Raw genomic sequence first — 16,063 nt, forward strand, 5'->3', positions numbered from 1 at the left:
TTTGTCCAAGTAGTATTTTTTTATAGCATAAGATTATTTATTTAACACATCTTCAAGTCTTCATCTATAATGTATGCACATAGTAATATCTCATGGGGTTGTTATGTGGATTAAATAATAATGTGTGTAAGAAACCTAATACAGAAGATGACACATAGAGAATACTCAATATTTGTCAACTGCAATAAACATCCAGGTGTATGACATCTTTTGTAAAGGTATATAATTATCCACTTATGATAAATTCTTAAGAGTGGGATTGCTAGCTCACATGGTGTGGACATTCTCTGTTCTTTTTTTTTTTTTTTTTTCTTTTTGTAGAGACAAGGTCTCGCTGTGTTGCCCAGATTAGTCTTGAACTCCCAGCCTCAAGCAGTCCTCCTACCTCAGCCTCCCAAAGTGCTGGGATTACAGGCATGAGCCACTGTGTCCCACCCATTCTCAGTTCTAATTTGCATCACCAAATAGCTCTCCAGAAAAATTATACCAGTTTATATATTCCCACTCAGTGCAGGAGGGAGCTCTGATCTCCATGTCCTCACTGGATACATTTTTAACCTTTGTCAGTCTGAAAGGTGAAAATATCATCAAATTGCTTTTCTTTTAGAGGTTGAATAGTTTTTCATATGTTTATTGACCATTTCTATGTCCATTTATGAATTGTGTCTTCATGTCCTTTGCCTGTTTTCAGGTCTTTGCCTATTTCTTATTGATTTGTATCCCTTTCTATATTAACCCTTTTTATATTACAAATAATTTTTCCCAGTTTCATTCCACTTTCTCTCTGGTGTTTTGTTACTTAAATATTTTAATATAGTCAAAGTAAATCCTTATGAGTTCTGATTTTTTGTAAAGGTCTTCTAAGATTATTAAAATATTCACTTACATTGCTAGTATTTTTATAATTTAACTTTTTACATGTAAATATTTGCCCTATGTGGAATTTATTTGGGAGTGGCAAGAAGAGAGGAATTCAGCTTTTTATTTTTTTCCAAATAGCCAGTTTTTCCAATGTTCTTTTACTACTAACTTGAAGTGCTGTCTTTATCATATTCTAAAAGAAACCTTATCCATTCCTGGACTCTGTTTTGTTTCACTGATCTGTCTTATCTATTCCTGTACCAGTAACTGTGCCACAGGATTAATAAATTTCTCCAGAAGCAGCAATATAGTTTCATGCTCATCTGTTCCTGATAGACTCAAGCTGACATTTTACCCAACTGGTCTTAAACGTCTTGGTTTCTGAGCTTCCTACCCTAGGACATGATTAGGTAGTCTGAATTACTGCATTTGTTCTGCGGCTCCTCCGGTTACTGGCTTTTGGATTGTTAATTAGAGAAACGACATATTTATATAGTTTTCCTTCATTTTAACCTATTTCTAGATCATATATTTGCTGCCTCCTTAGACCAGATGATGTTATCTTTTTGCTAAATAATCTACCTCTTAGGCATACTACATTAGAGTAGCACAGCTATTATTTACCAAAAGTAAAACATGCTTCAACTCTCTCCACACTCTCCAGTTGATTTGTCATTTATACAGCTAACATATAACATTGTTTTTTTATAACAGTGCTTGAGAGAGACATTCACTCTACCTTCTGTTGGCTAGACTCCCTACTTCTAAATGTTTTTATGTGGTTCAGTATTTTAATATTGTAGAATATTCATTGGTGATATTGTGTCTGGGATTTTAGTTTTCTCTTCCTAAAGGAATTATTCTGTCTTTCGCTTCTTTCTAGCCACAAAGCTTTATCCTCTGCTCATATTTCTTTTATTCTTTTTCCATTGCCTTGATTAGAACAATTGAACCATAACTTATTGGTTGATTATGTTCAGCTCCATATACCATTGGAAACCATTCCTGTCTGAATAAGTGATCCTGTGGGCTCATCTCAGCTTTCTTTGGGTCTTTCAAGCAGAAGTACTGTTCCTAAAGTGTCTTCTCAAACGTAATTCCTTTTCTCTATTTTTATTTTCCTTCTGTTTCAACCTTAACTTTGTTTATAAGATCTCGAAGTTCTTATTTAACAAGTACTTCATAGCATCTACTGTATACTCAGCACTTTACTAATTGGTGATATTGAGATTTTATTTGTGTTACCCTTTGAAATTTTTCAAGACTCCTGCATGTATCTTACTGTTTATTCTACCTGCACAGTTACCTTCTGCCACCATCTTGCTATTGCTTGTATCTGTTCCACCTCTGTAAGCTCTGCTTAAATCTCAGTATTCAGACATTTATTTCTTCATACTCAGGTTTTGAATTTCTCTTCTGTATAGTCAATGCCTTTAAACACTTGAGTGTCAGGGCATCTTTAGCAGTTTTTAACTATATGGAGTTAATGGTAACTATGGTGGAAGGATAGGAGTAAGGTTACCATTACATGTGTGAACACCAAAGAACACATACTAGTATTTAACAGTGTTTTAGCTGGCTGTAAGGGAACAGAAATAAACCCTATTCAGCCATTATTTACTGTAACAGTAGTAAACAAGGTAGAAGGAAGGTTACATACAGATCAGTAATGTTAGTAGTAGGAGTTTCTGAATAAACTTTATGGAGATGTTTGTGGAGTACCTAATATGTATAAGTCCTTGTGCTAGTCCTGATGTGTAATACCAAATTATAGTGTGAGCCATTGAGAATTCATAGCATACTTTGAGAGGCAGACAAATATATATGTAGAAGGAATGTCCCTAAGTGCTATGAAAATAATATAATACCTAGGAAGAAGAGATCACTTTGAGCTGTGACAATTGGGGGCCAGAATAGTTGGTTTTACGTGGAAAGATGAGACTTCAGCTGTCGTTCAGATCTTTTGCACTGGTTTAGTCTCTCCCTTGTGGCTATCAAAAATGCCAAAGAGCAATGGACAAATGCAAAGCAGAACTTTTGTTTTTTGAAAACAGCAATTTTAAAATATATTTTCATTGATTATAGAATTCTAGTTGGCAGTCTTTTCCCAGTACTTTAAAGATGTTGCTGCACTATCTTTTGGCTTGCATCATTTCTGAGGAAAAGTCTATCATTCTTTGTTTCTCCATATGCAATGTCATTTTTCTAGATGCCTTTAAGATTTTTCTCTATCACTGGTTTTAGATAATTTGGGTATGATGTGCCTTGCTATCATTTTTATCATGTTTCTTGAGCTTGGGGTTTGTGAGCTTCTTGGATCTTTGAGTTTATACTTTTCTTTTTCTTTTTCTTTTTCTTTTCTTTTCTTTTCTTTTTTTTTTTTTTTTTTTTTTTGAGGCAGAATCTTGCTCTGTTGCCCAGGCTAGAGTGCCATGGCATCAGCCTAGCTCACAGCAACCTCAAACTCCTGGGCTCAAGGGATCCCCCTGCTTCCCCCTCCTGAGTACCTGGAACTACAGGCATGTGCCACCAGGCCCAGCTAATTTTTTCTATTTTTAGTAGAGATGGTGTCTCACTCTTGCTCAGGCTGATCTCAAACTTCTGACCTCAAGGGATCCTCCCGCCTCGACCTCCCAGGGTGTTAGGATTATAGGTGTGAGCCACCACGCCCAGTCTGAATGTATACTTTTCATCAAATTTGGCAAATTTTTGGCAACTATTCTTCTTTTTTTTCTGTTCCTGCTCCCCCCAACCTCCTCCAGAGACCTCAATTGCATATATTAATTTATTAGGTTATTTGAGGTTGTTCTACAGCTCAGTGATGCTCTATTCACTTTTTCTGTCTTTTTTTCTCTGTGCTTCACTTCGGATAGTTTCTATCGGTATATCTTCAAGTTTGCTAATCTCTTCTGCAATGTCTAATTTCCTGTTTCTCCTATCCAGTTATTTTTCTTCTAAGACATTGTAATTCTCATTTCTATACGTCTTTTTTGAGTCTTTTAAAAATATCTTATATGTCTTTATTTAATATGCTCGAGCTATTCTCTAAGTTACAGAGTACAATCATAACTGTTTTAATGCCCTTGTCTACTAATTCTATTATCTGTATTATCTCTGAGTCAGTTTGATTGATTTTTCTCTTCTTTATGGGTCCTGTTTTCTTTGCGTGCCTGGTGGTTTTTGATTGCATGTTGGATATTGTGAATTTTATCTTGTTTGGTGCTAGATCTTTTTGTATTCTTACAAATATTCATGAACTTTGTTGTGGGACACAGGTCACTTGGAAACAGTTTGATCCTTTCCAGTCTTGCTTATAAAGCTCTTTTATGCAGGATCAGAACAGCATTTAGTCTAGGGTTAATTTTTCTTCACTACAGAGGTAAACTTTTCTGAGTATGCTACCCAATTCCCTTGAAATATGAGGTGTTCTACTGTGGTTGTTGGGAACAGGAATTATTCCCGGTTCTGTGTGAGGTCCAGATATTGTTCTCTCCAGTCCTTTCAGGTAATTCTTTCCCTGGCCGTAGGTAGTTTGTGTGCTAATCAGTGTTCCTCCAGAAGACTTGGTGGGTGGTTGGGGAGCCCCCGCTACAGAGCTCCAGAGTTCTCTCTCTGTGCAACTCTTTCCTCTCTAGCCAACTCTGGCCCCTTTGGCCTCCCCACACTACCAGCTTCATCTCTTCCATAGGGAGACCTCTGGGCTTTGCCTGTGCTCCCCTTCCCTGACCTACGGCCTGAAAATTCTCTCCAGGCAGTAAACTAGGGCAGCTGTAGGGCCCTCTTTGTTCATTTCCTATCTTTCGGGGGTCATTGTCCTTCACTGCCTGATGTCGGAGATCTTGAAGACTGTTGTTGCATGCATTCTGTGGGGGTTTTTTATGAGTTGTTTCAGATGGGAGGGTAAATCTGGTCCCTGTCACTCCATCTTGGCCCAGAGCAGAAGTCCTTTCAGAATAGAACTTTTACATTTCCTACTCGTTTCTGTCATGGGGAAGTTAAGTGGGTCTGGCCTTAGCTTTTGACTTCATCATCCTCCTTTTTAGAGCTTCACAAGTAGTTCTTAAAGAAAATGGATTCAGTGTTTAGTGAGTGCCTACCATATGCTATGCTATATATTAGTTGCTAAAATGTATAGGCTTGATCCTTTCACCAGATGGGCTTCAGGTCTAGTGAGGGGGGCAGACAAGGTTCTTGTTGCTATAGTTAAAAGTACTGTCATACATATCCTGCAAGACTTAAGATGCCACCACATTGTAGAATGGCATGTGCATTGTGTCAAATATGATAAATGTGACTAGGGGTTAGAATTGAAGGCTTTGTGCTGACTCTTGTGAATTCTGTCTCCTAACTATGACCAGGTTGTCACCCATATTCCTTCTCCCATTGAAGGGGCAGGATTGAATCTGTACTCTTGGTCCCCTACCTTTCCTGGATTTATCTCCTTTCCATATGATCTTTTCTTTCCATTTGAGCTTTGGTCTCCTATTAGACTTGGTTTCTTTTTCTTTCTTTCTTTCTTTTTTTAACTTTTACCAGTATAAAAATGTTAGAGACAGAAATGTTTTAAAAATCAGTTACCTTTGCTGTAGGTGGATGAATTTTGCAATGAATTCATACATTTTCAAAAGCAAATGTTAATTGGTTATTGGGGGGCTTGGGAGGGAAGGTTAATCACAATTATAGATCAATCTGGTCTACATTTCCAAAGAAACTCTGGATGATGAACAAGGTGAATTATCATTTCAGTTGTTTAGGTGAAGCTGAGTTGCTAGCTTGTTTAGATGAATCTGAGTATGCTATCCAATTCCCTTGAAATATGAGGTGTTCTACTGTGGTTGTTGGAACAGGAATTATTCCTGGTCCTGTGTGAGGTCCAGATATTGTTTTCTCCAGTCCTATCCATTAATACTCCTTGTTCTGTGGTTGAACAATAGGAAAATGTGGGTCATGCTAGTCTGCACTGACTGGGTCAAGTTTATAGAAAATCGCCTGAGAAGTGAAAGTTGTAGGTCCTGATTGGCTCAAGACTATCTTATAGTCTGATCAAGACAACCATGAACTCCAGTGCCATAGTTGATGGAATTTTTCTTTTATCCTCATCAGTCGTCCTGATCAGAATCTTCCTTGGAAAGATAACCTATGTTTAGATTACCTGTAGCCCATGTGGTCTGTCTGGTGCTTGTGATAGCTCTAGATATTCCTGCTTCTCCTCAAGGAACTCATTGATGTAATTTCAGACACTGTATCCTCACTCAAGAAAACATGCAGTCTTGCTCATTGTGAACTATACTACAAGATACACTTCTATGTCACTTTTTAAGCTTCTGGTTCCAGGTGTCTCTAGCAGCCCTATTTTTTCTCAGATGCTTGGCAAGCCTACATGTCTGAATAGCCTTTCTGTCCTGCAGAGGCCATGAGAAGCTGTGCTGAGCATTTGAGAGTGAACCAGTACTTCCTGAGCAAGCCCCGTGCAAGACACTGATTGTATCACTTACAGAGATTGTAAAAGAGATTCTTTTGACTTCAAAGGTGCTTATAGTCCAGGGGAAAATAGCATAGGTAAAACTTAGAGGCCCATTCAGGAAGACCACAAGAGAAAATTAGAAGATAAGCAAAATAGTTCATGTTTTGAGTTCTGTTTCTTTAGACTTCTCTGTTGGGGTTGGTGGCTTGAGTGACCAAATAGCTGGCATCCCACCATTTATAGACATGCTCTATTTCAAGATTGAGTTTGTGGGTTGGGAAGGATATATAATCATTTTCAACAAATGCTTATTAAGTATGCAAAGTAGCCTTGTGGTAGGCACAGGGAGCACTGAGAGGTATGAAGTTACATCCTCTGCTTGTAAGGAACTGCTCATATTTGGGAAGGCAGGGCATGTTTAAAATTTTTAAATTTTAAAATATAAGTCTTAAGAAAAAAGAATAATCATCAACATTTAGTAGAAATATATACTAAACTATTAAACCCTGTGAAGAATGAAGAGTGGGGCTTGGGGTGGTGAGGATGTGGCCCGAAAAAGGGAAGGTTCTTTGTTATATATGCTGCATATAGTATGTAATTCCTGTATGGTTAGAAGTTTTTACCAAGTACAGGTATTGCCTCTTTGGAATTGTTATTTTTTTATCAGTTAAAAAAATGATAGAGACTAGAAGGTTGGACATATAATGTTAAGCTTGAGTATCTCTGTGTGGTAGGATTATAAATGACATATTTTCTTTATTGTATCTCCTTATAATTGTCTACATTTTCTATAGTGACTATATATTATTTTATAAGTAGAAAAAGAAAGTATTTGAAAAACAAAACCTGAAAGCACCTATAATTATTATAACTATATTTTAACATGCTTACCATATTTTGGATACAATATATGAGCTTTCCCTTTTTTGTCTCCCTGCTCCCAGTACAACTCTAGGATTGTTCTATTATTTTTATTATTGCTATTATTATTAAATAAAAAGGTGAAACAAGGGCATTTACTTCTTGCTTCTGCCCCCTGTCATTTTGAATGAGTTAGCCTAGAAGCAAAAGGAATCCAGCTCCTAACTATTCAGCTATACTATGAAGGCTTCCCAGAAAAATTTAAATTATGCTGATTGGATTACAATTATGTCTGTCAATGTGGGCTATGATCTCTTGTTTTAAAGCATTCTAAAAATACATTGCTGTATCTTTATATTTAGTTCTTTTGGAGAAAGCAATTAGATTATTCCATCTCCCCATCTGGTGCAATGAAGAAAACTCATCTGCTTGGCTTACTTTGTGTGAGAGAGAATATATTTCCAAGTTATTTGTGATTCAGGTTAAGTAGTTAAATCCCTCCTCTCCCAAATTTTGTTCTGGGAATCCATATCCCCTTACAATTATGAACTTAATTACTCTGAACAGTAATGAAGTTCTGAATTACTTAAGGTAGTAAAAAAATTGAAGGAGCGTAGATATCATTTCTAAATCAATTTTATTTTATTTTTCCTTATAGCATGTGTTTGATGACCTCAGAGGCTCAGTATCCTTGTCCTGGGTTGGAGATAGCACTGGGGTAAGTCATATTTTGAGTCTGTTATTTCAGCCTAGCAAGATGATGATGTAGATTTTGGGAGTTTAAGCACCTAATATCATTACTTTCTAAAACCGTCTTCAACCTCAATTGCAGAAGCATGTTTATAGGACATACTTTCGGGTTTGGTTTTGCTTTAGAACTGGGAACATCTTGAGACCACCCTCTTTCCTAGTAGGAAAGATTGATACCTTTCTAGTCCTTGGTGGCAGCTTAGCATCAAAATGGGCAAGAAGAAGAAATAGGAAAGAGAGTGCTATGTGCTGAGAAGGGAACCCCATAATATTAAATACTTGTGAAAACCCCTGTGTAGAAGCAGAAAATGTGTCTTCAACATCTTGTCATTTTTCCTTCAAACTGTATTGTTCCTATGTCCTTTTCTACAATTGTGTTGAAGGACTGTGGTGCCCATGGGCTCATGGTTGTTCAGCTCCATCTGTTGTCCTTGCCACTACCACAAAGGAAGTACTGCCAGGATTGGGGGAGCAGAAGGAGAGTCATTCAGCTCCTTGTCCCTCCTAGTATGTAGATGGTCTCCCACTAGGAGGGTAAGCTGGGGATGCATTGGCCCCAGGTCTTAAATCAGGGCTTGTTGTTATACTGCTGGAACAAGAGCAGGGCAGTGTTTCGTGTCTCCTGGTAATGGATGTGTCATAACATTGAGGCACATGATAGCTATATCAGAGACCTAAAGAAATAAAATTTGGTGCTGAAAAGTAAATCTTAAATTTCTTATTTTGGCCAGGCGCGGTGGCTCACGCCTGTAATCCTAGCACTCTGGGAGGCCGAGGCGGGTGGATCGCTCAAGGTCAGGAGTTCGAGACCAGCCTGAGCAAGAGCGAGACCCTGTCTCTACTAAAAATAGAAAGAAATTATCTGGCCAACTAAAAATATATATAGAAAAAATTAGCCGGGCATGGTGGCGCATGCCTGTAGTCCCAGCTACTCGGGAGGCTGAGGCAGTAGGATCGCTTAAGCCCAGGAGTTTGAGGTTGCTGTGAGCTAGGCTGACGCCATGGCACTCACTCTAGCCCGGGCAACAGAGCGAGACTCTGTCTCAAAAAAAAAATTTCTTATTTTAATTAATTTTTAAACTTCCAATAGAATATTTTAAGCATGTCTTAGTGTCTTCTAAAGTTTGAGTTATATCCTAATTTCTCTGATTTACCCTTTTATCTGAGCTAGTTGGTATCTCCAAGATTTCTTATTATATGGCTTTTTTAGGCTCCCTAAACTATTGTACTCATCGATCCAGAATCATTTCCTCGTGCGTATTTTTCTGTAGAAAAATAATTATTTAAAAATGAATTTTATAGAAAACTAACAGCCGGGAAAAGAAAAGGACGGATAAATAAATGTAACATAGTGACCTCTATAAGAACACCCACACTAGTCTAGCCTCGATAAGCAGAAAAAAAGAGATGGTTCTTGCCTGAGAATATCTTAGATAATATGGATATGAAATAGTTAAATCCTTGCTCTATTATAATGTGTATTTGAGTAGCTCTGCCTTGCTGCTTCAAGTGTCGGTGATAGGGATCATTGCAACAAAATGAGCTGAGGACTTCTTGAATCGTTGTAAGTAAGCCCTGGTAACTTGATCCTTCCTTATTTCAGGGTATATTACAATAAGGGCTACTACAAAGTAGGACTATCAATAATATTTCAGGTGTTGACTTAATCCCATAATATATCAGCATGTAATTGGAGTATCTTTCTCATTTACGGAATGCTTTTGTCTCTTTCCAGGTCATTCTAGTCTTGACTACCTTCCATGTACCGTTGGTAATTATGACTTTTGGACAGTCCAAGCTGTATCGAAGGTGAGAGCAATAACATAGGTGAGGGTTATTTGACTAAGCCACACATTGAGAAGGCAGGGTCCCCCCTTTCTAGATTTGATGGGGTCTAAGGTGATTGAAAAGATTTTCCAGCCATCTTAAATTTTCACCAGACTACCACACTCAGCACACTTTTCATATCTACCTAGCAACCTGAAGAAATATGACAAGGGACCTAAATCCAAGGAAGTTAGTTTGACCTGACTAAGGGTCAGAATAATAAAGGAAGATGAAGGAAGAGCATATAGGGGTATGTGTTTATGTTAATTTAAATGAATATTTATTTGTGGAAAGGTAGTATGGAGTTTAAACTATCTTTATATTTATTATGAGCACAAAGTGTTTTTCTGCATTCCTGAAATGAAAATCCTCATTATACCTTCCAAGCAAATATTATTTACATAACATTATGAGGACTAAACAGATTGTTTCTAGAGAAGAAGGAGATTCTTAGGTCATACCTATCAAAATGCCTTCTAGTGTTCACACTGGTAATCATGGTGGTAGCACATGTTCTGGAACCATAACCTATACTGTAACATTTCACAAAGTTATAGAGTTGTTTTCTCAAAGGTACAGCTTGGTTAAATAGTAGGTTCCTTTCCTTAACAGTGAAAGTCAAGACCAGCTAGCTCCCAGGAATTGCTGATTCTCTTCTCAATTGTTTGTGTCTATCCCATTTTACCCAACGGACCTAAAGAAATAATGACATCCCAGTAAATGATGTAGAAACAGCCCGAGGGTCAGGGTATCTCCCAGGAATCATGGTACTTTCTCAGGGTTCTTTATATGACTGTTGACCTTGGCCCAGGTGGGAGTAAACCTGTGTTGAAGCTCTGAAGTAGACTAGCCCAACCTCTCTTCTTCCCCAGTAGGTATGATCCTTGACTGCTCCCGCCTGGGCCTGGAGCCAGAGCTTTCTGCTCTTTAACACAGTGATGTTGACTTAAAAATAGGCAGCATATAGGCCAAGAAGGAATTTCCATCTTGAAATTGCTGTGTAAGCTCCATGAAAGCAAAGTTCTTGAGTAACTTGGGGTTCTCCAGCATCTAGCCAAATGACTGACACATTAGTAGGCAGGCAGTAGATATCAACTGAATGAATGCATGAATGCATTAGCTTCTCTATAATTTTTAGACTGATAATTCTTTTATTTGTCTCATATAAGATTGACAATGTATTGTAGAGTCTTGGTGCTAGAAAGAGCTGTAATAGGTGACTTTGTTTATTCAGTTAGAACAGTAGTTGTACCATTTCAGACAGATGAAAAGTATCCTGTTTGGGGAGGGGAAAATGCATTAAAAAAACTTATAGCTTTATTTCAGTAACTGTTTCTATTGTTTAAGAATCCTTGCTGTTATGAAATCTCTCCTCATGATACAGTTTTCCTTACCAATTTAACTTTCAAGCAGCATAATAATATATAACATTTGGAAGTTTCAAAGGAAAGAAAACATTCACCATGTAGCCAAATGTAATCTTAATGTTTACAGTTTACTGTCTTGATCATCCCCTTTTGTTATATAGCTGTGTAGTCTTGGGAAGCAACTCGGAACAGCAAAAAGCTGCAAAGTTTTGTTGGCAAGTAGACCAGGGGTTGAATCTCAGCACTCTCATTACAAGCAGAATGAACTTGGGAAAGTCAGTGAACCTCTTAAGTCTTTTTTACCATCTGTAAAAGAAAGATGATAACAATGCCCACTTCAGAGATGTCATGAGGTATACTCTACAGTGCCTGGCATGGAATAAGAGCCTGGTGCTGTTAGCGGCCACCATGCCAACGGCCAGGGATGGCACGTGGCCAGCATGTACTGGTGCTGCTGTACCAGTTGTTAAAATGAAGTGAAGCTTGGGCAATAGCAAGACCTCACTGTCTCTACAAAAAAAAAAATTAGCCAGGCATCATGGCATTCACCTGTAGTCCCAGCTATCCAGGAGGCTGAGGCAGGGAGAGTCACTTGAGCCCAGGAGTTTGAGGTTGCAGTGAGCTGTGACGATGCCACTACACCCTCGTCCAGGCAACAGAGTGAGACCCTGTATCAAAAAAAATAAAAATAAAAAATAAAGAAAAGAAAAGAATTGAAAGCCTTCCATGCTAGTTGGTAAAAAGTGACTGCCTGCCCACAAATGCTTCCATAGCTTATACAAATGCACACCCCCTCAGCCCCGGCCAACATGCAAATGTTACTAACACCTGGCATTATGACCTACGGCCATGCTGATTGGTCAGTGCTCATACCATCCTCTCTACCAGTAACCCCTCACTTATTTTATTTATTTTATTTTTTTAAGAGACAGGGTCTCGCTCTGTCGCCCAGGCTGGAGTGCAGTGGCGTGATCATAGCTCACTGTCAGCTCAAACTCCTGGCCTCAAGCAGTCCTCCCACCTCAGCCTCCCAAGTAGCTAGGAATACAGGCACATGTCACCACACCTGGCTAATTTTTTTATTCTTTGTATAGATGGGGTCTCCCTTTGTTGCCCAGGCTGGTCTCTAATTCCTCACCTCAAGCCATCCTCCCTCCTCAGCCTCCCAAAGCACTGGGATTATAGGCATGAGCCACCATACCTGGCCCACCCCTTATTTTTTTTTTTAGATTGACATAATTAATTATTGGTCCATTGGAGAGTTAGGTTGTAGCTAATTTTTTTCACTGTAACTAATATTGCTTTGATAAATATCATACGTGTTTGTGTCATAGGGGGTGCTCATTTCTGGTCCTTTTTTTTTTTTTTTTTTTTTTTTTTGGAGACAGGGTCACGCTCTGTGCAGGGGCGTGATCATAGTTCATTGCAACCTCAGACTCCTGGGCTCAAGCGATCCTTCTGCCTCAGCCTTCCGATTAGCTAGGACTACAGACACGCACCACCATACCCAGCTAATTTTTCTGTTTTGTTGTAGAGATAGGGTCTCTCTCTTGCTCAGGCTGAGCTGGAGCTCCTGGCCTCAAGCAATCCTCCTGCCTTGGCCTCCCAAAGTGCTGGGGCTACAGGTGTGAACCACCATGCCCGGCACAGTTCATTTCTTAGTAGCAAATGAAAACCTTCTCTCTGATTGATGTCCACATGTTTTGAAGGCTATTTATTAAACTCTTCTTGTCTTCCATTGCTCACCAAAAACAAACAAACAAACAAAAAACCTCTTCCTTTTCCAGATTGAATTATCTTCTGTACCTAATGCTTCAACCACTTTTTTGCTTGCCTTCTGAATTTACTTTTTATTCTCTACATTGTTCTTTAATCATGTGGCTAGAATTGAACCTAACAGGTTTCCGAGTCAGGCCCATGGAGAATGAAAATGTTTTCATGACTTTTCTCCCCAATCCTTTTGCTTTTCAATGTTGTGTGTGCTTGAAGGTGACCAAAACTGAAACAAGAACCAGTACTGCTATGTCACTATTTAAATACCACCACCATCTGACTCAGCCCTTTTTCAGGCTATATTTGTCTAGTCATGTGAGAAACCCCTCTTTCCAGATATATACTTTACTAGAGAGAAATCCTATTTGTTTCTGATATGGTATAATGTTACCAAGGTATTTTTTCTTCATGTTGCACAGCAGTTTTGGGTTGTTTTTTTTTTTTAACCACAGTCACTTTGAACATTATCTCTTTCCTGCTATGAAGTGGAAACCGACCCTATGCCCTCTTCCAGAGTCTAGGTGGAAAGTGTAAATATGCCTTGTTGCCTCTCCAGCTGGGCTGGGCTGACCTGAAGTGACTCATGTTGTTGAACACGCCAGCCAAGAGGCACCTGTTGCCTCAGAAATGGGAAAGGGAGGGAGCAGTTTGATCAAAATGGGTCCTGACTATGCTGTGGTTGCCCAATTACAAATAAGATAAAAGCCCATTAAATCCACTCTGAAGACTCTTGTTTTTCATAGCATTAATAATTATTTATTGGATTATCTTTGTGCACTAAATTTTATATGGTTACAGTTTCTTTTGGGATTCAAATAAAAGACATCTAATCACATGCCACCTGCTCTGTGTAGTAGGGCATGAAGCACCCAGGAATAGAAAGAAGTTGTCTCCGCTGCCTGTAGAGAGTTAGAGGAAATACACTTCTGTCTCTAGAATGTGAAAAAGACTTGTTGAAGGATTTGGGAGATAATAAAAATATATATCTCTCTTCAATTTAAAGGAACCATGTTTGAATAGTATAAATTTTGATTCTCTATTGAGGAATATTTATGTAATAGACTGTAAAGTACATTTTTCTCTCACTTGGAAATACTGAGTTAAAGAAATAAACTAGCTATTATTAAGATGGTAATTTGATTTTTGGCAACTAAAAGATATTTTGCATCTTTTTGTTTTATGACCTCTTGAGTCTAACTTTTCATGGTACGATCTACTTTGTGAAGCAAACATAAACATTGTTTTACACCAAAATTTTGTACCTAGTTACCACAGAAACTACTGGGCTATTTTATTTCTGGTTTTCTTTCCTATTGAGAGTTGCTTACATTTAAGAAATTAATAAGGAAATCTCTAAGAGATTTTACATCACAATTTATTCCATAGTCAATGTAAGTTTTTCAGAATGTTACTTTTCAGGATTCATCCCCTTTTTTTAAAAAAAGGATAACTTATAGGTACACAATAGGCAAGGTGCTGCTAAGTGTAGTAAACCAGCTTCTTCAAGACGTCTTATGTGACAATTTTTTAAATGATATCTCAATTCAGTTTTCACTACAGGAGATTATTAACAATGACTGCATATTTCAATTACAGGGTTAGCATAAATTCCATTACAACATATATTTTCCTGCTTTTTTTTTTTTTTTTTTTTTTTTTTTTTAACTTTTAAGCTTTTACAAGTGTAATAGAACAGGTGAGGGGGGTCGGGGATATTTCCCAGCACTTCTCATGTAAACTCACATTTTAGGTTCTTCTTTGGAGTAAAACAGGTTCTTCGACATGTACAAGGTTATTCCTGAGTTGCAAAAATTCTCCATGTTTTCCCCTGTTTTCCTCTATTCAATCTTGGCTGCCATAAGCAGACAGAAAGTGCAAGGACACTTTTTTCTTATATCTGTAGTGAATCCTTAGAGCAGACAGTAACTACTCCAGTTCTGTCAAATAGATAAATTCTCACCTTTTTTAAAAGAAAATGTTTATTAAAATGTATGATGATGGCATTTTACCATCTGTTTGTTTATTTATTTATTTAGAGACAGGCTTTCACTCTGTTGCCCAGGCTAGAGTGCAGTGGCACAATTATAGCTCACAGCAACCTCAAACTCCTGGGCTCAAATGCTCTGCCTGTCTCAGCATCCTGAGTAGCTGGGACTACAGGTACACACAACCATGCTCGGCTAATTTTTTTTTAATTTTTTATAGATACAGGGTGTCTCGCTATGTTGCCTAGGCTGGTCTTGAACTTGTGGCTTTAAGAGATCCTACCACCTCGGCCTCCCAAAGTGCTGGGGGGTTACAGGCATGAGCCACTGCGCCCAGCAGGCATTTTACCTTTAATGCTACTTCACTTTTACACACTTAGAGTTATCTCACCAATCAAAGCAAAATAAAGACCCCAGATACGTACTCATGTTCCTTCAAATTAGAAGTTCTGTGATTTTATTTGGAATATCTTACTCTCTTTATTTTCCTACTTGTGTTTTCAAAATTGCTACAGAAAACATTCATCCTTCCCCAATAATGATAAAGCACAGTAAAATATTAAAATAAAAAAACACAAAGTCTCAGACAGTGGGGGGAAAAGACTGAAGTATTAGGAATTAAATTTCTTATGAATTCAAATTCTGCCAATTTTACTTGACAGTTGTTTCTGGTATATGATTCTTTTGGCACATTTTAATAAGCTACATTCTCCCTATTGATCTTTTAACTGGAAATCTCAATACAGTTGTTCTCATTATTCACAATAGTTATGTTCTATAAAATTACGATGAACACAAAATTAGTGAATACTGAACCCTTGCTCCTAGGGGAAACATAGGGTTAGATTTCTGCAAACCTTTTGTCACAGCATTCATTTTCAACAAATGATCAGCACATAACTTTATTTTATGTGTGTTTCTATTTAAGGACCCCTTATTTAAAATGTATGGTTGATTTATTAACATTGAACTCATGGCCAACAGCATTACAGCTCTTGCTCAAAAGAAGCTTGTCTATCACCTATGTTATTCCCCCATGTGGCACATCAAAGTTATCTTGGGCTTAGGGACACCAACCAACATGTCAACACTACACTTGGAGGCCATTTTAAATAGAAAAATCATCATCAGAAAAGCACAAAAATGTAAATACATGGCACTAAATCGACCTCAAA

General features: G+C 38.0%; 1 protein-coding gene and 1 non-coding gene across 5 annotated transcripts in view; one reads left to right on the forward strand and one right to left on the reverse strand.

Moving 5' to 3' along the window:
• SORT1 (sortilin 1) overlaps nucleotides 1–16,063 on the forward strand; it is a 69,020-nt gene that overhangs the window by 15,701 nt on the left and 37,256 nt on the right. For all 4 annotated transcript variants that reach the window (XM_069480872.1, XM_069480874.1, XM_069480873.1 and 1 more), the window contains exons 2-3: nucleotides 7,845–7,904; nucleotides 9,672–9,745. In XM_069480872.1, coding sequence (XP_069336973.1) covers nucleotides 7,845–7,904; nucleotides 9,672–9,745 — 134 coding nt within the window. The remainder of the gene's footprint in view (nucleotides 1–7,844; nucleotides 7,905–9,671; nucleotides 9,746–16,063) is intronic.
• On the reverse strand, nucleotides 14,730–14,857 carry LOC138391172 (small nucleolar RNA SNORA31). The gene has a single exon (XR_011234786.1). It is a non-coding gene; the product is annotated as a small nucleolar RNA SNORA31 (small nucleolar RNA).

The sequence above is a fragment of the Eulemur rufifrons genome, chromosome 8 (assembly GCF_041146395.1).
Source record: "Eulemur rufifrons isolate Redbay chromosome 8, OSU_ERuf_1, whole genome shotgun sequence".
Lineage (NCBI taxonomy): Eukaryota > Metazoa > Chordata > Mammalia > Primates > Lemuridae > Eulemur > Eulemur rufifrons.